We start from the raw sequence: 22950 nt of genomic DNA on the forward strand, positions 1-22950 counted from the left end.
TACAGTTGTGTGAAAAAGTGTTGGCCCCCTTCCTGATTTTTCATTGTTTTGCACGTTTGTCACACTTTAATGTTTCAGATCATCAAACAAATTTAAATATTAGTCAAAGATAACACAAGTAAACACAACATGCAGTTTTTAAAGGAAGGTTTTTATTATTAAGGGAAAACAAAATCCAAACCCACATGGCCCTGTGTGAAAAAGTGTTTGCCACCCCCCCTGTTAAAACATAACCTAACTCTGGTTTATCACGCCTGAGTTCAATTTCTCTAGCCACACCCAGGCCTGATTACTGCCACACCTGTTCGCAATCAAGAAATCACTTAAATAACACTTGACTGACAAAGTGAAGTAGACCAAAAGATCCTCAAAAGCTACACATCATGCCGAGATCCAAAGAAATCCAGGAACAAATGAGAAAGAAAGTAATTGAGATCTATCAGTCTGGAAAAGGTTATAAAGCCATTTCTAAAGCTTCGGGACTCCAGTCGAACTGAAGGGCTGCTGTATGGGCTATTCACAATAGCCCGTACAGCAGCCCAAAGGCGGCCGAGCAGCTCAGCCGAGCCAAAGGCATATGCTTCGTCTCCACTGAGCCGAAGTGACAGCCTAAGCGGGGCGCACGGCCTGCCAAAGGGCCGGCCCTAAGCCCTGCAAATGACAGCTGAAGGGAGCCAGCCGTGATCTCACGGCTGGGCGCAGCCAACCGTGATCTCATGGCTTGCTCCGCCCAATTGTAATGACAGATCAGCGTCCCCAAATTACCTGGGTATGCTGATCCGTCATTGAACAATGACTGCGCAGAGTCGGCCGTGATGTCACGGCCTGCTCCGCCCAGTTGTTATTCATTGGCCAATAGGAAACAGTTGCTGTCCCTTTTTTTTTTTTTTCTTTTTTAGAAAATCTTTATTTTTATAATTTTACAATTTATTTATATTTTCAACTTTCAATATATTTTCAACTTTTTTTTTTTTTTAATCTTTTTTTATTGATTTTCTATTCTGCTCGGAAACCACAGAGGTACTGAACAGAATAGCCGAGCGGCATTCGGCTAATCACTCACTGCCTATGAGAATATGGGCGAACGGCAGAAAGTGAGCTGCGGGAGCTTCAGCTCAGCCGATGCAGATGTTGGATCGGCTGACTCGAAGTCCTTCTGCACTTTGGCTCAGCTGAACATGCAGAGCATGTTTGGCTGACCGAAGTACAGCCGATGTATTACTGAAATCAGCCGTACAAGCCAGAAGTGAATAGCCGAACAGCGTTTGGCTCACTTCACTTCGGGTGGGTCATTCACTCGGCTGCCTTTGGCAGCTTTGTGAATACCCCCTTAGTCTATGTGCATGTTTACAATTTGTGGTTCTCATCTACTTTTGAAATGTTATTTCTTAATCTAAAAACATGAATTCATAACATGAAGTTATTTTATTGTGCTTCTAGATAAAAACCAGAGACAAGTACATTAACAGTCTAAGAAAGAAATGTCAAAAAGAAAATGAGATTAATCGGGAGAAGCAAAGGCGGATTGAAACGCTAGAAAAATATGTTGCTGATCTGCCTACACTTGAGGATGTACAGAGGCAGGGTGAAAGGGTAAGTTCCAATAGCTCCTTACTTCCCTTTCTCCATGATTCTAAATGACTGTTTGTAGTTAAATCTGATCTAAACAAAATAGTACTATATTGCAGCTTGCCAATCCTTAAATGTGGTGGCTGCATTAGTTTTCTTCTTTTTTAACCTGGTGATTCGGCTAGTAACATACTGCCTTACTTAGGCCTCATTCATATGGGTGGCAAGGGGGGTGGTAAAAACGGGTGGTTGATCTGCTTTTACCACCATGGACCACGGTAAAGCCTGCCGCCTGTCTGAATGAGGTCTTAGGATGTCTTCACTGTGAAGAGGGTAGTGTTAGATGGACTGGTAGATTTACATAGACTTATGTGACTAACCAATTATAGCCAAATTTCAACAAATGCTTTTTTAAGCAGTATTTTAGCTGATTTTAACTAGATGAATAATAGCTGACCATTGTGGGCACCCCATTAGTGTTTAATGGCTAATCTCAACCCTCCAACTGCCACATTTGCTGGACAGTTTGGTCTGTGAAAGGACGTCTGAAAAATAACAGACTTCCTAGCCGGATGACCAGGTAATAAAACTTTGCTACGGTGGAAGGAGGGACTCAGAAAAACAAAGATTGTTGTGTTGATGGTATTTACAGACTGCATCATAAATGCCATGTTTTAATTGTGCCCATAATTCAACTGAAATCCGAAGCAATTAATTTGTTGCTGGAGCCATAACTCCTTTTTTTTTCTATTTTCCTAAAGTTGTTTACATGAATTTTTGTGTGTGCCTGCTTATAGAAGCTTCAAGTGTGCACTCTACTTCTCTAAATCATACCATTTAAAATTAGGTTTTGTGGTTTCCTTCGATAAAGTGACCTTGTAAAAATGTACTTAAGGCACTGTCAAACACAGTGATAACATGAGGAACTGTACTAGCTGGGAGCTAGAACAGGGGTGCTCTGTAAAAGGTGTCGGAAAGGAAAGTGTTTGAGCTGCCAGTAGCAATCAATCACACTCCACCTATCACCTTTCCATGGCATGGTAGAAAATGAAAAGAAGCATTTCATAGGTTTCTACGAATGGTGTGTACACTTTGTTTGCAGACAGCATTATACAAGAGGCCTGGTATGTTTCGAAACATTGCGAAACAATATTTTTAGTAAATGTAATTTTATGTCCGCGGTTCAAATGAATGTTGTTCTTGGTTTAAGCTTCATTTATTAGAAGAGGAAAACCGACAACTGCGGGAGAACATGAAGTGTCTTGAAAAACTAGCGAATGAGTCAAGGACACAGTGTAGAGAAAAAGAAGCCCAGACAGAGTGCCAGAAACAGAGAGAAAAAGAGCTGGTGTTTACTGTACAAAGGTAAGTGTAACCCAATGATGACAATGCTGCTTATTAACAGAGTTTGTATGGAATCCACAGAATAGATCCCCCACCTTAAAGATCAAATATAGGGGCGATAATGTTTATTTTAAAAAAACACACTTCTTTATTTTTATAAACATTAAAATGTTTTTGATCACATTATGATGTTACTGCAGTTTGTCCCTCAGACAACAGCATGTTTGAGCAGGAAGGCTCAGAAAGTAGTGGCAACACAATAAATGGTAAGGAAATGGTGGAACACAAGTAGGTCTTCTTTAGGGTCAAGGATCCTATGTATGTAGGCCATCCAGAACTGGGGTTTGGGTTTAAAATTTAGCAATTTTTATTGGGTCTGTAACACCTAGATGGGTGTTACAGACCCAAGCTTTCGCTAATATAGTGTTGATAGAATTCTCAGTATGAAATTAATAAGTATTAAAGGGTTTCTAAAACCTCAGCTCATTTGCATATATCTACTGCTAGCAAGCAGTAGATATATGTAAAAAGTAGGGGGGAAAAAACAAAACCGCTTTCACAGTGGTTTAAACTTACCTGCGTCTTCCCCGCGCGCACCCGTCCGAAAATGTGAAAATTCTCGGGCGGCCGCAAAGGATCTTGGGGCGCGCGCATGCGCAGTTCACATTTTCGGCCGGGAGACGAGGAGAGACACAAGGTAAGTCTATGGATGCGTGCACCCGCATGCAGACACCGTGGGACAGGAAGTGCCAGCAAGGACAGAGGAGTCAGCGCGGGATCGGAGACCCGCAGCAGCGCTGGAGAGAAGGCTGAAAACATCAGGAAAGAAGAAGATCGGATTAAGAGACATCATTTAAGGTAAGTGCTTTAATTAACGTTGAGGTGAGAGGGGAAAAGAATTGCCTTTAACTGCCTCCGGGCCGGCCGTAGTAGAAAAACGGCCAGCCCGGAGCTCTCTAGATCTGAGCAGGCGTCTTTAGACGTCCGCTCAGACACGCCCCCTTGCGGGTGTCTGAGCGGGAAATTGCCGTTTTTCAAAAACAGGCAGCGATGCCTGATACCATACAAGCGATCCGCCGGCTTCACAGATGTCACTTTAATTTTTTTTGCACTTTAATGGAAACTTATGTTAAGAAAAATGCAACGTCTTCCATTGCTGACCTCTCCTGAAATGTTAGCTGCTTGGCTGTATCCAGCTTAATCCTATACTTTGAGTCACTGACTAAAACACAAATTCACTGATCCATTTTGAATTCAGTTGGTGCGTGCTTGTCCTTGGTTAGTGACTCAGAAAGCATAAGGCCCCATGCACATTTGTGCACTGTGTTAACATTCATTTAAATGGATTGCCAACACAGCAGCACGGACAAAAAAAAACAGCACCTGCACTCTTTCCTGGCACATTTCACCACATTATGATGCATTGCTTTAGTGCATTGGGGTTCCATTTATAATGAATGGCGCCACCCACAACACACATGGTGGATAGTGGTAGCATGCATTGTGGTAACGTGTGGTATGAAGATGGCCATGAAGCCAGTGACAACCAGACAGCTAGCATTTGCAGTAGGAGGTGAACAATGACAGCCCATATATTTCCTTCAGAGCAGGTATCCATCAAAAAGAAGTGCGATAGCTAAGCACACTTTCAGGGTTATTCACCAAAGGGTGAAGAGTTTGGAGAAGGCAGGAGAAGTGAACAATCTAGGGCAACATAGCTGAACTGGAAAGTGAGCTGAATTGGAGAATGTTTCCAAATCAGCTATGTTGTCCTAGATTGTTCACTTCTCCTGTCTTCTCCAAACTCTTCTCCCTTTTGTGAATAACACCGTAAGATGCAGTTTCACTTCAGCAATGCTATTGCTTGGGTTTTCTGGGATTTAAACACCCAGGGTAGATTGCAGCCCCCAAGTTCTCTTTGTATTTGTTTAAGTCCCTTACTGAAGCATTTGTCCATGGCTGCATTATACCATTAAGGTTTGCACTCGCATCATTATTACGCACTGATCCCTTTCTGCTGTGCTTAATACTTGTAGACATTAAACCCATTAATGTCTTCTATTTCCTACCGTAGACTTAAAGTTTAATGGGGTGTGCCATGATCTTAATCAGGTTTTCAGGCAAACTATCTTTTCCTTGTTAACTTAATGTCACAGGAAGAACCACTGTGTTATAATAAATGTGTAGTTAGGCAATTAGCAGAATGAATTGCTAATATGCTGTTGCAGGGTTCTTATGTCTCACCTAACACTTTTCTAAAAGGATTATTTTACTCTCAAACAAAAAAATAAGTTTATGGGGATTATGCAGCAGGTCCAGTACCGCTTTTTCTACTTAGTGGGAATTGGGAGAGCTTTAGTGTTGCAAAAAAGATCCCAATACACCGATTGGAGGTAGGCTAATGACCCCACTCTGGTGTATTATTTCTTTATTTAAAGTGTATCCAAACCCAAAAACAAACATGTAATATATTGCAACTTACATGTCCTGAAATTAAGTGCCTGCATCAGTTTTCTTTTTTTCTTTATTTGCACCTGAAAATCCTGCAATTAACACACTTCCTGTCTCTGTGTGGCTGTGTTCACTCTTCCACTGTTTCTATGGAGGAAGCCATGGTTGTCACCCAGGCCAGACTATAATATAAACTGCTGCACTAGAAGGCTGCTAACCGCTGAGAATCAGCGGTTACCATTCAGTAATGGATGTCTAACTATCTAGAGATCCATTACTGAAAGGGTTAACCTTTTTCAGACACCCGATACCTTAATATCGGGTGTCTGAGAGTCACAGCAGAGCGGACACACATGCTGGCTTTTGCCGGCATTCTGACAGCTCGTATAGATCGAGAGAGATATCTCTCTCAAGCTATACTGGCTTTTTTTTTTTTTTTAATCTTGTAACTGTCAAGAATAGATACATAATGTAATGTAATAGACACATAACCACGGCTCCTAACGGCCTGCGCCCCACTGTGACGGCCATCCTCAACGCGATCCTGGACAAGGCCCCGGACTCCCCGCTGGAGATAGATCGTGTACACCGCGTGGGGAACCCCAGGTCAGACGGAGATGAGAGGCCCAGAGACGTCCTATGCCGCGTCCACTTTTTCGCGGAAAAAGAAACCATCATGCGCCGGGCCTGGCAGAAAGGCCCGCTTACCTTCGATGGCGCGGAAATCTCCATCCTGCCGGATCTGTCCCGCCGTACCCTCCACATGCGCAAGATCCTCCAGCCGCTACTCGCGGTGATCCGCAGAGCCGGAGCCCTATACACCTGGGGCTACCCGTTTTGCCTCAACGTCCGCAGGAACAACCGGACCTTCAGCCTCCGCCACCCGCTCCAATTGGCAGACATGTTCTCCTTCCTGGACGCCACCCCTGTGGAAATACTCACACCCGATGGCAATTCTTGGGATGGGTTTGCGACACAGGCATTAACCCTTGCTACATAGTTGTTGCTACCCACTGCTATCTCCCCCAACTGTCCATACTTGATGTATAGATTGACTTATTGACAACGTGTATGTGATGCATAATTGGACATCCCTGTTTTCTTTTTGTAACTAAAAAAACAAAAATACCTCTTTAAATAAAGAATTTACAAAAAAAAAAAAGTGTCAGTCATTTACAAACAGAAACCAAAAACAAGCTCAGTCATGAAGGGGTTAATCACCTAACCTCCAAAGAGATCATATTTAATTTTAACAACCTTGTTTCATAGTTCAGGTCTTCGAACCCCTTAATGAGTTTGGTTGCTCTCCGCTGGACTTTTTCCAGCTCAAGGACATCTTTTCTGAGTATCGGTGACCAAAACTGGACCGCATACTCCAGATGAGGCCGAACCAGTGATCTATAAAGCAGCAAAATTATAGACTTGTCCCTGCAATACATTCCCTTCTTAATGCAAGACAGAACTCTGCTTGCTTTATTTACAGCAGCCTGGCACTGTGAGCTGTTCCTCAATCTGCAGTCTATAATGACCCCCAAATCCTTCTCCGTTTCCGACGTCCCTAGTGGCACACCCATAAGTGTATAGTCCATTTGCCTATTTTTAACTCCAAAGTGCATTACCTTGCATTTATCGACGTTGAACTTCATCTGCCATACAGTTGCCCACTCCCCGAGTTTATCCAGGTCCTCCTGTAATGTTACAATGTCTAAATCCGTGTAAATCCTCCCAATTTTCATATCATCAGCAAACACTGTGACATGACTTCTCACTCCCTCCCCTATGTCATTAATAAACAGGTTAAAAAGCATGGGGCCCAGCACAGAACCCTGGGACACGCCACTTATGACTTCAGCCCAGTCTGAAAAGGTGCCATTTATCGATACTCTCTGGACACGTTCCTTTAGCCAGTTTTCTATCCACGTGCACACTATTTCATCTATGCCCATAGCCCTTAGCTTGTATTAACAATCGTTAATGTGGCACCTTATCAAATGCTTTGGAAAAGTACAGATATACTACGTCCACTGTCCTCCCTCCATCCAGATTCACGGCTTAAGGTACCTATAAGTCTAAGTTTATTCTGAATTTTAGCTTTTTTAAAGGTTTCTTTTACACTAACATTAGTAGACCAATGTATAAATCTTCTGCCCAGCCATTCCCACCAGTGGATGGAGCCGAGGAGTTTAGGAATTTCTTATGTTCCGCAGCTTCATCTAGCGGCCAGAATGCTGTTTGAACAGAATTCGCCCAGCTTATAGCTTGCATTTAATTGATTTTCTAAGACTTCTATAGATACAAATATTCATCCATAAGGTTTGGGATTTGTATAGGGCGATTAAGTCTGAAGAACCTCATTATGTTTGTGAACTTGAGCAAGTGTTCTGATGAGATGAAATGATATGAAATGCAATGGGCACTAACTAGTGCCTATCTAGTGCTTGCAGTTTTATTGCAGAAAGGAAACTGATGAGGATAATCAAGGCAAATGTGTTTCCCTCAATTCAGCAATGATTGCACATCTACCACTGCTGATGTCACGCCGTGATTTCCTGACATATAACTGAAGTGTAATAAAAACCGAGGTTTCCCTCCGAACACGCAGATTGCTCTTAGCAATACAAATGTTAATGAGATGATTGGAAAATTCTACTTAATACAGCCTTCTTCCTGCTTTGTTGATGTTGGTACATTCTGTGCTCTTTGGCTTTCTTCTTAGTCAGAGACCTTACAGAGGAGTATTCTCTACATCCGTCCATTGGACAAAAAATCATTTTGGCAAGCAAATCTATTTAAAGGGCTCAAATACTAGCTGTCTATGGAAGGATTAAGAAAACACACGGGCATAAATTCTGATGAGTTTCTGTAAAGAGTGATTGCAGGCTCTCCCCCCCCATATACCGTATTTAAAGGCTCAGGGCGAACAAGCTTAGACTGTATATAAAACCTACAGCTAACTTTTTTTTGCTCACTTTTGGTCTGTTAAGCATACCCTTGAGTAAAGTGTTTTTTTCTTTTCTGTTTGATAATTCTAGAGGCAAATGCCGTGTCATTGAAATCCAATGAGCTTGTAACTTTCAGTGCATGCTGCCTCTTCTGCAATGAAATCCCAAGTGGTCCAAGAGCAAGGGTAGGCAATTCCAGCCCTTCAGCTGTGCTTTAACTACAAATCCCAACATGCCTAGCCTCTGGGAGTCATGCCTGTGAATATCAAGTCTTGCAGTGCCTCACAGGAATTGTAGTTCCACAACAGCTGGAGGGCCGGAGTTGCCCACCCTTTTCCTAGAGTGATAGCGCTGCTCATTTCATAGATACAATACAGTATGAGTGTTGTCATCCTAGGACAGGAAGTGTGATACTGGCAGGATAAGGTGAAAAAAAAAGGAAAAGTAAAGCTCAGGCAGCTGCCACATCTAAAAACACATAACCTGTAATATATAACAGTTTTGTTCTTGGATTTTGATACCCTATAAGTAGCATGTGTAATAGCGCTTTTTGATTCTATATGTATTCAGTGTTTAGTATGGCACCCATCAGTGCCCCACTGAGCATTTTATTTTTACTACTACTTCTTTATAAATTGAGAATTGTTAAAGTTTTTTCTGATGTGAATGGGTAAGAAATATTTCCTTCTTTTGGCCTGTTCTTGTCAGACAACCTCATGCCAACCTGAAATGATCAATGATTCCAATTAACCACCAAACCTGAACTGAAATCTCTCATGGTCTGGCAGGATATGGGAACTTGCAAATACCATTTGTGAATGTTATAAATGGCTTCTTAATATAAGGTTACTGTTACCTGAAGGCCCTCCTTACCATCTTGTCTTGAATTGTATTGTGATTGTAATGTCTTCCTTATATTGTAAAGCGCTGCGCAAACTGTTGGCGCTATATAAATCCTGTATAATACTAATGTATGTTTTAACAGCTTACAGCAAAAAGTTCAAAAATGTTTAGAAGATGGAGTCCGAATTCCTATCTTGGATGCAAAACAACTCCAGGATGAAAATGAGCGACTTCAAGAGCAGAACGAACGTGCGAACAAGGTGAGGGAACTAGGGAAAAATGGCCTTATATCCAGAAATGCAGCCTTGTTCTTTTAAGGGTTCCTGTAGAAGGGTTTTGTCGTTGAACCCCGTCTTTTGCATCCGAATGCAACACAGTTCATACGTAAGTATTTAAATGCAAACAAGTAGCCTGCAATGCAAAAGCAAATCAATAGGGCTTGCTGCTTCCACGCGTGGACGATTGGCTGTCACTGGGACAAGAAAGCACATGCAGCAATAAAAACATTCACACACTTAAACCCTTGCATTTGTGTCTGTGTTGAAGAGACTTCCTATCGCTTTCTTGTCCTTAGAGAAAGTGAGGAGAAATCTCCCCAAAGCACTGACATTTTTCCACTCTACTCTATCCACAACAAAATAGCACTGGAGTTGCGCTTAAAGCAAGTCTAACGTGTATTTCCATTTTTTGCTGACAAATTTGAGAAAAAACCCCATGTGTTTGTTATTTGTTCCCACTCACGCATAACGAAAAATCTTTTTTTAATAACATTTCTTACCTTTTAGATGTTTTGTTGCAGCAGGCAACATGGGTGATTGCAGGTTTTGCTGAGCACCTTCACAGTGATCTGTCCTTATAGAAAGACTTGAAATTTGAGGATTGTGTTTCTGTCATTAACTTAATTACCATACACTGCAGAAGCCAGTGTTGTAATCCTTGAACATTTTGTTAGGACAGGCAGTATTCAAATCTACTATACAAATGATACTGGAACTAAGGGGCCAAGCCCAACCCCTGAAAAACAACCCCACACCATGGCAAGTACCGTTCTCCTGGCAACCGCCAAACCCAGACATGTCCATCGGATTGCCAGACAGAGAAGTGTGATTGGTCACTCCAGAGAACACGTCTCCACTTCTCTAGAGTCCAGAAGTGGCGTGCATCCGACGCTTTGCATTGCACTTGGTGATGTAAGGCTTGGATGCAGCTGCTCAGCCATGGAAACCCATTCCATGAAGCTCTCTACACATTGTTGTGCCAATCTGAAGGACACACAAAGTTTGGAGGGCTGTAGCTATTGACTCTGCAGACAGTTGGCGACTTCTGCGCACTGTGTGCTTCAGCATGTGCTGACCCCGCTCTGTCATTTTACGTGGCCTACCACTTCGTGGCTGAGTTGCTCCAAGTTGCTTCCACTTTGTTATAATACCGCTAACAGTTGAACGTGGAATATTTAGTAGCAAGGAAAGTACACGGATGGACTTATTGCACAGGTAGCAACCTATCACGGTGCCACACTTGAATTCACTGAGCTCCTGAGAGTGACCCATTCTTTCACAAGTGTTTGTAGAAGCGTCTGCATTGGAACACCTGAATCCAATGATTTGGAGGGGTGTCCCAATACTTTTGGCAATATAGTGTAAGTATTTTTTAATTTTTTGTATTAGCTTAGGCTACACGAATGGAAACATGTAACAAATATAAAATAGGGGTTATCCCAATTTGGCTGCTAAAGTGGAAATGCACTTTAAGTGTTACGATGTAGGAGAAGTGTTTGCAATTATTCACTGCCTAGTTTTCAATTAGAGCCATTGTGATTATAGCAAGAAAAATGGCTCCAGGGGTTGCAAAAGGCTTTCTGAAGCTGAGGCAAGCCTAGAATAAAATGTGGTTTATAAACATACCTTTTTTTGTCTTTTAGGTCATAGACAATCAACAAAACCAAATTGACAGCCTGACTGCAGAAATTCAGGTATGATCCAGTACTTGGCTTATTGGTACAGTGCTTATGAGGAGAGTACAAATACAGGAAATATTTGTTGTTAGCTAAGTAATTATAATTTTGGGGCTTAAAGCTATAAGCTTAAAAAAACCCTCTTAGAATGTGGAATACATCACTGTTTGCAGACTATGACGTTCATGCTGTGGTTTTTATCCTGTGGGACATTACATAAAGTGACCAACTAAAATTAACTATGATACTTTGAGCTCTAGTGACCTTTGTGTTAATGCTGAGCTTGAAGAACATGAATTTGTCTTCAGACTCCTGTAATCCACTATACAGCACCACTTAGATGGGACAAAAAAGGGGGAAGTGCTAGCTGCCAGGCAGGCTCTACTACATGCTCATGGGACACACTGATAGGAGGCGTAAGCAGAGGAATGACCTCAACAATGCTTTGCTTGTGTATCATGCTCCAGTCAGCATTATGAAAAAAACAAGCTTTGAGGTACTATACTGGAAGTTGTGCTATTCTGTCTGGCAGGGGTGCCTGGATCAGAACACTGACTGCACAGAATTAAAAATCCTTTAGCAGGAAAATAATATATAGTTGGTTGCTTCTAGGCTTCCCTTTTACACAAACTAATTCTCTTTTTAAAATTCTTTTTTAATGAGACACCTCAAATACAAACATTATTTATACAGCTCCCAAATAACAGGCTGATGCAGCACAGTGAGCAACAACAAACATCCCTGCAACATCTATGTCCAAAACGCAGCTCTATCATTTCCAAAATGTAAAAATCTTGTGCCTGTAGGTGGAAGAGTCAAGGTCTTTGTAACAATAAAATGTAAACTTCTGCATCCAAATCCAATGGCTAGTTTATTTTTTTTTTTTATTTCTTGGCTTCCAAAATGGGGATAATAAATAGGTGCATCGGGGTGTTCACTGCTGGTAGGGATAGTCTGTCATTCCAAGAGAGCAAGGGGGGTTGGGGGAGAGAGTTATAGAAGAACTATGGGGTAATGGTTTTTCCCCATAGTTCTCCTAAGGGTCACGGGAGGACATATACTAGCGTCCTCCCGTCACCCAAAGCTCAGTATATAGCGAGCTATAGCTTGCGATATACTGAGACCGCCGCATCTGGGACGGATCCCGACATTACTGTTCAGATCCACCCAGCTGCGTGAGTGACAGCTGGCTCTGCCTATCTAGAGGCAGAGCCAGCTGTACCTGCCCCCTTCCCAGTCCGTTCCGCCAGTCAGCGCTGGAGGAGCGGGGAGGGAGGGAATCCCTGCAGGGAGCCGTGAGTGACGGTCCCTGCCCTCTGCAGGGACATGATCGAGAAGTGAGCGAGCGACGGTATGTGTTCGCTCACTTCCCGATCTATTGAGCCGACCTGTGACAGTCTCATTGTCACACGTTGTTCTCAAACTATGAGGATGAGTGATTTTCACTCACCTCATAGTTCTCCTTTAAAGAGGAATATATGGGCTCCAGAGGGTGGAAGAAAGGGGAGACATTGGGTGCAGGGGCTGCATCAGGAGTGTGGTTACATGCTTGGAGCTTACAGGCTTAGGGGCTTGGAGGGGGGGAGACCTGTGGAAAGAGAATAGTCAGCAGGGCCTGGACACAAGCCCATTCATAGTATTTTTAGATCTGATTTGCAGATGACAGCCCTTGTATGTTCTCAAACAACTCCCCCACCTGACTTATCTGCTTAGATCTCAGCAAGCAGAATGGAAATTCAGTGAGGCGATACCCTCATCCCGCATCCCTCTTTGCAGTCATTGTGTGGTTATTTTATTGTCTTTTGCACAGTTTTAACCAGGCTTATCATGGGCACAAAACCAAGTTGGTGAAATTTTTCAATAAAAATAGCAAATAATGGAATAACTGTAATTGTATTACTAGTTTTACTTGTTTTCTCCAAAATACCACATAATAGCGAAAGGAAAATGCCTTATTGTGTGTTCTGGTCACTGAGGAGTAAACCATACTTGCTATAAACATAATAGTATGAAATCGAATTTGTTGATACAGCATTTTCTGTTTCTACTTTACAGGTTTTAATAGTTTTATGAAAATCAATATACTTCATAGTACGTGCTGAGTTTGAAAATCAAAGATTGGACAGGATGGCACTTGGGACTACCTGAACTCTGTAGATAGGCAGGCATGCATACACAGGCAGCAGAAAGGTTTTCTTTTAGCACTTGATTAATAACGAGAGGGATTTAGGTTTGTAGTTCATTATTCATTGTCGGGAGTCATTGCCTGAGGTGGAGCAAACTCCTATAATTACCTGCCAGTACACAGAGTTGTCCTTGCCTTTTGATTAACTAGGTATTTTGATTGTAAATCAGGCTTTGCATTTTTAAATATTTTATAGGGGGCAGTCACAGTATGTATTTTATCTGGAAATCAGGTTTTATATTTGTAAATATTTTACAGGGGGTATTTATGCTTATTCTTTAGCACACAGCTGGGATCCACTTAGACACTTGCTGCCTTTTGTCAGCATGGTAATAACATTGAAGCTACTTTTACAGTTGGTGGCATGTCTAACTGATGCTGACACCGTGCAGGAAGTTAGCTTAGAAATGCTAGGTAGAGACCTCGCTGCTACATGCTTTGGTTACACAGACCACATATTTAAAGTTCAGTTGAAGTGTCTGGAAAACCATATGTTCTCAGTGTTTTACAGTTATGTTTTTTTGTAAAGCAGCTCCAATGAGAGTAGAAAATCCTGCTGTATGCTGCAGAGAAGGATTGCTGCTCTCTGCATGGAAGCAGCGGTCCCTCTGCACTGCCTCATTTCCAACCCACACACAGTCACAGCCAGAGCCCAGCAATCAGCAGAAAGTATCAGCTTTACAGATTGCTGCACTCTAGCTGTGGCTCATCGGGGAACGTGTTGGAGTGCTGCTTCCACGCTGAGAACAGCAGTCCTTCTCTACAGCATAGTACAGGATTTTCTACTCTTACTGAGGCTGTTTTACACCGACTTTAAAGTATTTGCCCTGAAACTTTAGTTGGGCTTTAACCATTTCCCTGCCAGTGTTGTAAGGAATTCAGCAGAATAGGACAACCTAGAGCTGGCCAGGTCAGTATGCCTTACATCGGCAGCTTTCTCCCTTCTGGTTGCTTTAGAAGGGTTCCCTAGACTAGTTCCGTAAATAAAAGCGGTCATCAGCGGCTGTCAAGAATTAGGGAGGCTTATACTAAATACTTTTTGGAAGAATGCTACTTGTCTGTCTGCCATGTTGATTCCGTGGCTTCAGTGCTTACTGAGACAGTGACTGAGAATATGTATGCCCTAGATCTCCTACTTGTTCTGGGTCAGTGACTCAATAGGTACGGAAGCCAAACAATCATTATGACAGTCATGTAACTAGCATTTTCAGTAGGAGGTCATTAGTGGCATCTTGTTTTTTTCCATGATAGTCTTCCTTTTATCTGTTTAGAGTTTTGGCATCTTCCAAAAACTAAAATCTAATTCCTTTTATCACATCCTTTCAAAACACTGTTGCACTGTATAATTTGTATTGTCTAGATACATAGGGACATCCCCTTTTTAATCCTCTTGCCTTGCTGCTGATGGCAAAAAAAAAGATTCTCTCCTTTAAAGCCCATCTCCAGATCTGTAATCCTGAGACCCTCACGCACACACCTATTTAAAAAAAAGTGCTGCATTACTATAAGCCCAGGCTGGCGTGATGATGCACCCCCAGGGGGAGTGTCTGTGACAACCTTGTCTTATAGGAAGTGGTATGAATGATGCTGCCAATCATTCAAACCGGAAAAGGAATGACAGCGCCTGATTAAAGGTGAGTACTTATTATTTCAACTTTTTTTTTTTTTTCTACACCGGGGTTCTGTTTTAATGATTAGTAATGATTGGTCTTGACTTCTTTCCAAGTCAGGATTATGCCCTGCACTTTCCAGGTACCGTATATACTCGAGTATAAGCCGTCCCGAATATAAGCCGAGGTACCTAATTTTACCACTAAAAACTGGGAAAAAGTATTGACTCGAATATAAGCCGAGGGTGGGAAATGAGGCAGCTACTGGTAGATAGATACCAATAAAATTACATGAATATTTATTTAAAAGTAAAACAATAACCTAGCTCACTAAGTTCCACCCCCTTTCAGTCAAATTACAAATGCCAGCTCTAGGGGCTCTAGTGTTTGACATTTAAATGATTTTAGTCGATAGAAGTGCCCTCCGCACACCTTACAGCAGTCCCGGCCAACAAAAACGATGGTGCTTGTAGTAACTACCACGGATGGCACCGTGCAAAATGCAGAATGAAGAGACAGGTCATCAGCACTCAATGATTTGAATAAATATGTCCTTTTTTAATGGACAAAGATGTCACAATGATCAACAAAGCCGACGTTTCTGGGGCAGCGCAGGGTCCCTTCCTCAAGGCAGAACGTTGTGACATCTTTGTCCATTAAAAAGGACATATTTATTCAAATCATTGAGTGCTGGTGACCTGTCTCTTCATTCTGACATTTAAATGATGACGCTTTATCGGGACCTGGGAGAAGCCCATGATTAGTATGGGCCTGGGATTCAAGAGGCTCCACACGAACCCAGGGATTGATCAGGAGCCTGACACAGGCACCTGCAGACCAGCAATATTGTTACTTGGAGAGATTTTTGGACAGGTTAGGTTCACTTTAAATAAAGAATTGCACTTTTTAAAACCTCAAATGAAGGATTATTTTGGTGCGCATCATAACACATTCAAGCATGCAACCTGTGAATTCTGCATATACGTAATTGTGTTCATTAATCTTTTTTTTTTTTTATCTCTCCGTTCCCTATGCAGGCAGTAAGGGATAAGCTATTTCAGGAGAGATCGTGTGTACTGGAGCTAGAAAAGAAGATAGCAGAGCAAGCAGAATGTACAGAAAAACTACACACACTCTGTCTGGAAGTAAGTGACTGTGACCACCTATATCATTGACCAACTACCGCTATCAGAATAGAGCACATACAGGGAGTAACTAGAGTATTCATAACTGAAAAAAAATGTATTTAGAGGCAATTGGATGATTTTCATATTAGCAATTACTAGGGATGTCCCGATGCCACTTTTTCAGGCCCAAGTACAAGTGCATCCCCTCATGTACTTGCCGATACCAATTACCGATACTTTTTCAATAAACAGCCCTGAGCAGCTGTTTTGCAGGCTCATTGACACACAGTGTGAAAAACTGGCTATAGCTGCTCTCATTAGTAAACATTTCTTCTGCTCCCTCACATTGCTGCATCTTTCCTCTTCACATTACAGCGTTCGATGCGTTCTGCTGCCCATCTCCGTTAATTGACAGTGACACATAAGGTTTTCTAGGTAACAGCGCCTGTATTAAACCCTGCTGGGCAGCTCAGCTTCCAGACATTTTATTTTACTGACAGTGTAAAACACAAGTCTTGTCATGACAAAGTAATTCATGTACTGTACGTCTACAACAAATATAAAAAGCATTGCTGGCTTGCTGAGAATTTCTCCATACTGAGGGTCTAGCTTGTAAAATCAGTAATTTGAGAGTAATGTATTTTATTGCTGTGTTATTAAAGAGACTTTATCACCAGACCATTCATTCCAACAAATATGTTCCCATACGATTATATGTGTATTTAACATTTCAGGTATGTTATTTACCTAAGACCCTCCCTTGTGTAGACATCCAGAAACCCAGAGACTGCTGCTGTGCGCTACCATTTTGGATGTGATGTCAGCAGTCCCACACACCCTCTATAGTATTCCCCTTTACTAATTCCCAGCAGCTTTTAAAAGGTTATGTGGGGAAATGAAGGGAGGGGTGGAGGAGCTGGGCCAACAAAGAAAGTAACCAGACACTCCCACAAGAGGAGGGGGCTGTACTTTAGTGTAAATTTTGATCAGTATGTTAGGATGTGATTTAGATCCTAACCGTTGTATCTCTTACTAAGTATGCCTGTAATAATGGAGAGGGTGCCTACGTTATCTGCATCTGTTTAGATACTCAACATTGTTTGACCGTTGCAAGTAAAATCAGTGCTGGAATCTTTCTGGCTTTGAATCTGGTGCCATTTCCACCTGACACTGGTTCCACTGTTAACCCACAGTTCTTCCTAATCCTATTGTCACCCGGCCTCATCAAAACCTTAGGATATTGGGCCCATTCTGGTATATCATGACCTTAGGGTAGACTGTAGATACATCTGCCCAGCAGTCTACATAGATAGTCACTTATTGTATAATTTATCTTTGATCTCTTGCAGAATGAAAAGCTGAAAGAAGAGAACAGCTCCATACGTGAACAGCTAGAAGAGTTACTAGTGTCCCGACAACCATTGCCGGAGAAGATGCCAGTGGCTGGGCAGCTGTTTAAGGAAATGTCCCACTGTCTGTTTGACTTGAAAGCACTTTGCAGTATTCTAAATCAGCGAGCTCAGGGAAAGGAGCCCAATCTCTCTCTGCTATTGGGCATTTGCTGTAAGTGGTATTTATAATGGTCTACATTACTGTCATTGGGGACTTTCATAGTTATCCTGCTTTCTCATTTGAGCAATGAACCTTATGCTCAGCGGCCTTTTTTTTTTTTGTAGTAAGCTATATACAGTTTTTCCATGCCTGGCTTCTATAGCAAGTCCAAATTTTTATTAAAGAGATTACATTCAGCTATTTCTTTGGAGCAGGATTATACATAGGATACTATAGGCAAGCTTCTACTGCCTTGAATAAATGACAGTGTGAACATAATAGACAGACTGAGGACCTTTTTTTAAGTGTATTGACATACAATGCATTGGTATCTTTAAACCCTTTGTTAGGACTGTTCTGCACATTTAGTTTAAAACTGATCACAAAGATCTGACAGCACAGTACAGACTGGGTCATTTTTGGCAAACACAATTGCCCAGCCCCTTCCGAAACAACTAAAACTAAGTAGGAGTTTTGAGAGCAAATAAAAGGTGAGCAGTAATTTTTAACTATTTATGTGAATGGGAATAAAACAAGACGGATATAAAGTAGGTGTTCTCCCAATGTGGCTGCACTTTAAGGCAGAGCAGAGGTTTTATTCATGACCAAAGAAAGAGGATCTTTTTTGTAACTTAGAATAATAATGAGATTTTGTGATGCTGATGAATGCATTACTGATTATTGTGAAATGTGAATTTTAATCAAGCATCCGCTTTAATACCAGAGAGGGTTAGTTTGGAAAATTAAAAAATAAAAAGTCAGCTCTCGATCAGTAACAATTTCTACATACCTGTTTTACTTTCAATTTAATTAATAATAAACATGCTAGAATGTCAGCAAATAAATACTAAAATGTGACCAAATTAAATTGAACCTGCGGCCATTCAAGTTTGTTTGTATTCCTAACAAGCAGAAAATGTGTTTTTATAAACAAGCTTCACTGACCTATGTAGTTGAAGGCACTGTGAAGTCACTAATCCTGAAAGTTCACACGAGAGACCCTCTGGTTAGGTGGTAGTCAGATTCTTGGTAGTTTTCTGCTCTTCATCAGTGGCTTGGTAGCCTTCCACTGCAAATACAGAACATCTCCTATTTGTTCACATTAAAAGGCTGGAAGGTTGCCAAATCTGTGCTGGGAGAGAGAATAAAGTGTAATGAAGCTGCTAAGAATCCAAACAGAGTGCCTAGACAGTGCCTGCAGCCACCAAGGTCCATGAGGGCTTGTTTACTGCTTGTAAAGAATATGTAAATACTTGAATGTCCATATCCTGCCCACAGGTTCACTTTCAGCTATGACAGCAGATGTTTAATGTTGGTCTGCATGGTATCTCATCGAACATTACCTGGTTTCACATTGCATCTTTTGCTTTCCACAGCTGTTAACTCCTCCTCTGAGGAACTGGAAGCCAGCAGTCACAGCATTGAGGCCCTCACCCAGAAACTTTCTGAAGTACGACAGTTACGCAGAGACATTGACGACCTGAGAACTACATTGTCAGACTGCTATGCTCAGGATATGGGAGATAACTGCATCACCCAGTGACAGACTGACATCTTTCAATAAATGCTCATGTACTGTGGTCACTTGCATTTCAGTCTTGGAGCCATATGAATTTGGTGCACGTACTATGCACAGCACACCTGAGGTGCTTTCTGAGGAAACCCCTACACATTTCATCACCCTTTCAGCATGAAGTAACCCGCCATTGTCTGGATTTGTCTTTTATATCATTGCTATAACTCAACACTGGAGAAGAGTGTAGAGCACATGGCGTACCTTTTATGAAATACCCAGAAAAACACTTGTGGATGTAGATGGAAGCTTAAGAAGGCTCTCCTTCATTCTCCTTATACAGCTAGTGGAAATGTCTATGTAAAAAGCCACAACGTCTTGCAGTCTTAATGGCTTGTGTCAGTATCAATTGCCAAGGCCACATAAACTGCAGAAGTAGTCTTTTAATATATAAAGGAACAGCAGATTTCCCTTTTGTGTGTTCATCTTTCAGTGCCTGGAAAAGCATGGCAAGCCCATTTCTTTTCAGCACAATTAAAATGAACCATTATCCAAACTTTGTCATGACATAATGCACAGTCTATAATCATAGTATTCTGAGGGTTTAAAGAAACCCTGTCGTGCATGAAGCAGATGATTTGTTCTTTCACTCCAGCTGACAAAAGTGGAGATAAAGCTTTCCTGAATACTGGTTTTAGACACAAAATGGCTGCCTGCACTGCATATACCTGACTCGGCCTAAAGTAGTCATTCTGCCTGAATTGTTTTTACAGCTAGACCAGCATATCTCCAGCAATGATTTGTATACAGAAAATTTCACCAATTAATTGTATGGCACACCAAAGGCACATTTGGCATGTGCTTCAACAAATATGGCTGCACACAATGGGATGTACCTTCTCCCCTGGAAAATACATGTAGAAAACACTTTTAAAAGGTATGCAAAACAGGTTCCAAATTGGAAACCAGTGCAAATGGGTCCTAACACTGTAAAGGAGTATTATCATTTCTTGGCTCAAATTAAAAAATAAACACTCCCCTGCATGGTTTTATTAAAAAGGATACAATAGAATTTTTATTATGATTTTTAGAAAATCTTTAATTCGGTGGAAAAAAATACTTTTCCTACGTGTCCTTAAGGCGTGCACAGGTATAGAAAAATACATTTCTCTGTTGCTTATTGAAGTACATGGCTTTAATAGATCAAGGAAACCAGTGGGTAGTTGTCACCTGTAGAAGGACGCTAGGTGCAAAAAAAGTGAAAAAGTGTCTCCACCTGGTGCCTAATAACCTGCAAATGCCAGAGAGACTCAATTTATTGCCTAGTGCCCAAGAAGGAATCCAGTGTGGGCTGCATCGTTGAATTCTAGCTTTCACCACAAGGTTTTACAGGCACCTGTTTGATTCACCTATGATGTATGCTTTCTTATGTTGTAGGGAAGTGCCTCACTTATTGTTCTTTTAGTTGCCTGACCCTCAATTGGGTACTGATTACGGATGTGTCCCTGATTTCTTTTGATGGTTTTGTTGTTTTGCCTGCCCTTCAGTTGGCCACTGCTTATTGACATCCCACATTTGTTTGATCTGTTGATCACAAGTTGTCTCTCTCAATGAACAATATAGAAAATAGAATTTTTGTATGCAGCGTAAAATTCTTTTCTGGATTTATTGAAGCACAATGCTCCTTCCCCTCTGGTTGTGTGGGGCTGTTGTCCATGTTATAGTTTTTGGGGGGGGTTTTGTTTGTCTCTGTACTGCTAGCTACTAAGTGAGTCTCTCTGGCAGTTGTGTGCTGTTGGCCACTGGGTGGAGCTGCTTCCTACTGCTTTTTGTACCTGTCAGAGTCAGAGTTCTAAGAGAACAGTAGTTAAGATATGCAGACCTCTTCTCCATATGAACTAGTCCCTTCTATATTTGATTGATTTGTCCCTGCATTAGGTATGATAATCATGTCCAGTGATCACCCCAGTATAGTTCTCAACCACACACTAAGAGCCGTCTGGCAGGGATCTGTGTCGATGTAATCATTATCCTTGTATTCGGCACTCTAAACTGCATTCAGAAGTTCTTCTTGTGTTGTTGGTAGAGCTGATGAAACAGCAGGCTAGTTGAAAATTACAGGCCAGATTTCAGCTTCAAAGTAAAAAATTTTATTACATCTGAATTTCCACATTGAGTGAATGGTTTTCCTGTGAAATGTATGATCGGGAGAGGAATGGGGAAATGACTGCAATTTATTTCAAGAAAATTTAGCATATTTAAAGGCACTGCAGTGTAAAGTGGTTCAAGGTACTTGAGTTGATTGCACTTGTAAGGCAAAACTTTTGTCTCATGAGAATATTATACACAAGTGTCCCCTGTGCGCATGTAAGAGTGAACAGGATTTCCCATCCTCTATACTTATACAGTAATTACATAGCAATGCAGCTAACATGTATTTTTAGAAATGATAACACCATGTAGATTTAAAGCTATTTGGCTTGTAAAAGCAACTTCTATAGGCTCTAGACCACGCTGAGGATAGCTATTCTGCCTCTACATAGACAGCTACACAAATTGTCAATCAGTACACATTGTACTGTTGTAATCTTGGCATACTCTGCTCCATTTTGTACTACTGTGCTACCGTGCTGGCGGTATAACCTTGTGCATCAACAATTTAGCTTTGTATAGACAATCCTTTACCTGAGAAAGAAGCTTCAATTTCTGAAAACCTGTTTCTTAGTCACCAAGTCCATTTTTGGGACTGGTTACTTCATAAGGTGGAATGCAATATTAATGGGATAGTAAATGCTACTATATATACATACCACTTTAGCTATAAGTAGGACCCACTTTCACGCTTCAAATAGTGAAAGGGGTTAGATTGGGTATGAAAACATCGACTTAGACATGATTGTTGATAATCCTTATTTATAAATGTTACCATCAAAAGTTATATAGTAGGTTTAGCTGTACAATTCAGTGCATTTTATATATTTATAATTATTATTCGTTTCTATGTCACCCTACAAACATACTGGGGCTTGGAAAGTCTGCAATTAACTGTGTCATCTTAAGTTCACGTATCGGCTACTAATTCATTTCAGGAAACTGAAAGATGTGATTCCCTTTTGTAAAGTTAAGCCAAACAAATGGATTTTTAGTTTTAGTACCTTGTAGAATTGGTGGAAAGTAAAGAGCAGAACAGAATTCCCCATTCAGGACACTTAAAGTAGAACTGTGGGCAGGCTTTGATCATTCAAATAGTATACAGATTCTTAACGAGCAGAAAATGATCTTTAATACAAGCCATTACTGACTCCTGTAGCTTCAAGCACTGTGCAGCAATTCATCTTCAGAGCATAATACAGTTTCACTATTGTTTTCAGCAGTTAAAGTATACGAGAACACAGTACTATAGCAGCCAGTTGTAATTCAGCAGTCTCTTTGTATCTCCAATGAGGAGGAGTGTGGTCAGTTTGTATGTCCCAGATAGAAGAGGAACTGGCAGGATCACCAGGTATATATGGTACCAAATGAACGAGCTCAATTTAGCCTAAACAACATGACAAAACAGATACATATGCGAGATGAAATGTTTTGGGGTAACATACACTTTAAACCCACCTAACCTCACCCCACCTTGTATATTGGAATGTCCATAGTCTGGCCACAGTTTTACTTTTAACACACTGACCCTAGTGTCTTTTTCATAGTTTATGATGGCTGATTCGATCACTCTGCTATCAAGAACAGTAAGTCTAAGTGTAAAATATATTTATTTAAATACATGACTATTTATTATGTTTGTAGTCTAAGGATGGATTCATATTTTGCTTTGTAGTTTACTGAACTTAAAAATGTGTAATTAAGGCCATC

The 22950-nt window shown here is 41.2% G+C and overlaps 1 protein-coding gene across 1 annotated transcript in view; it reads left to right on the plus strand.

Annotated features, from left to right (window-relative positions):
• The window catches only part of CEP85L (centrosomal protein 85 like), a 145711-nt gene extending 126545 nt beyond the window's left edge, over positions 1-19166 (plus strand). Inside the window, exons 7-13 of the mRNA XM_018563920.1 lie at positions 1441-1593; positions 2780-2934; positions 9292-9409; positions 11071-11121; positions 15936-16043; positions 17375-17588; positions 18953-19166. Coding sequence (XP_018419422.1) covers positions 1441-1593; positions 2780-2934; positions 9292-9409; positions 11071-11121; positions 15936-16043; positions 17375-17588; positions 18953-19119 — 966 coding nt within the window. The 3' untranslated portion in view covers positions 19120-19166. The remainder of the gene's footprint in view (positions 1-1440; positions 1594-2779; positions 2935-9291; positions 9410-11070; positions 11122-15935; positions 16044-17374; positions 17589-18952) is intronic.
• Positions 19167-22950: the final 3784 nt, after the last annotated feature.

This window comes from Nanorana parkeri, unplaced genomic scaffold (genome assembly GCF_000935625.1).
Source record: "Nanorana parkeri isolate BGI_ZX_2015 unplaced genomic scaffold, ASM93562v1 scaffold22, whole genome shotgun sequence".
Lineage (NCBI taxonomy): Eukaryota > Metazoa > Chordata > Amphibia > Anura > Dicroglossidae > Nanorana > Nanorana parkeri.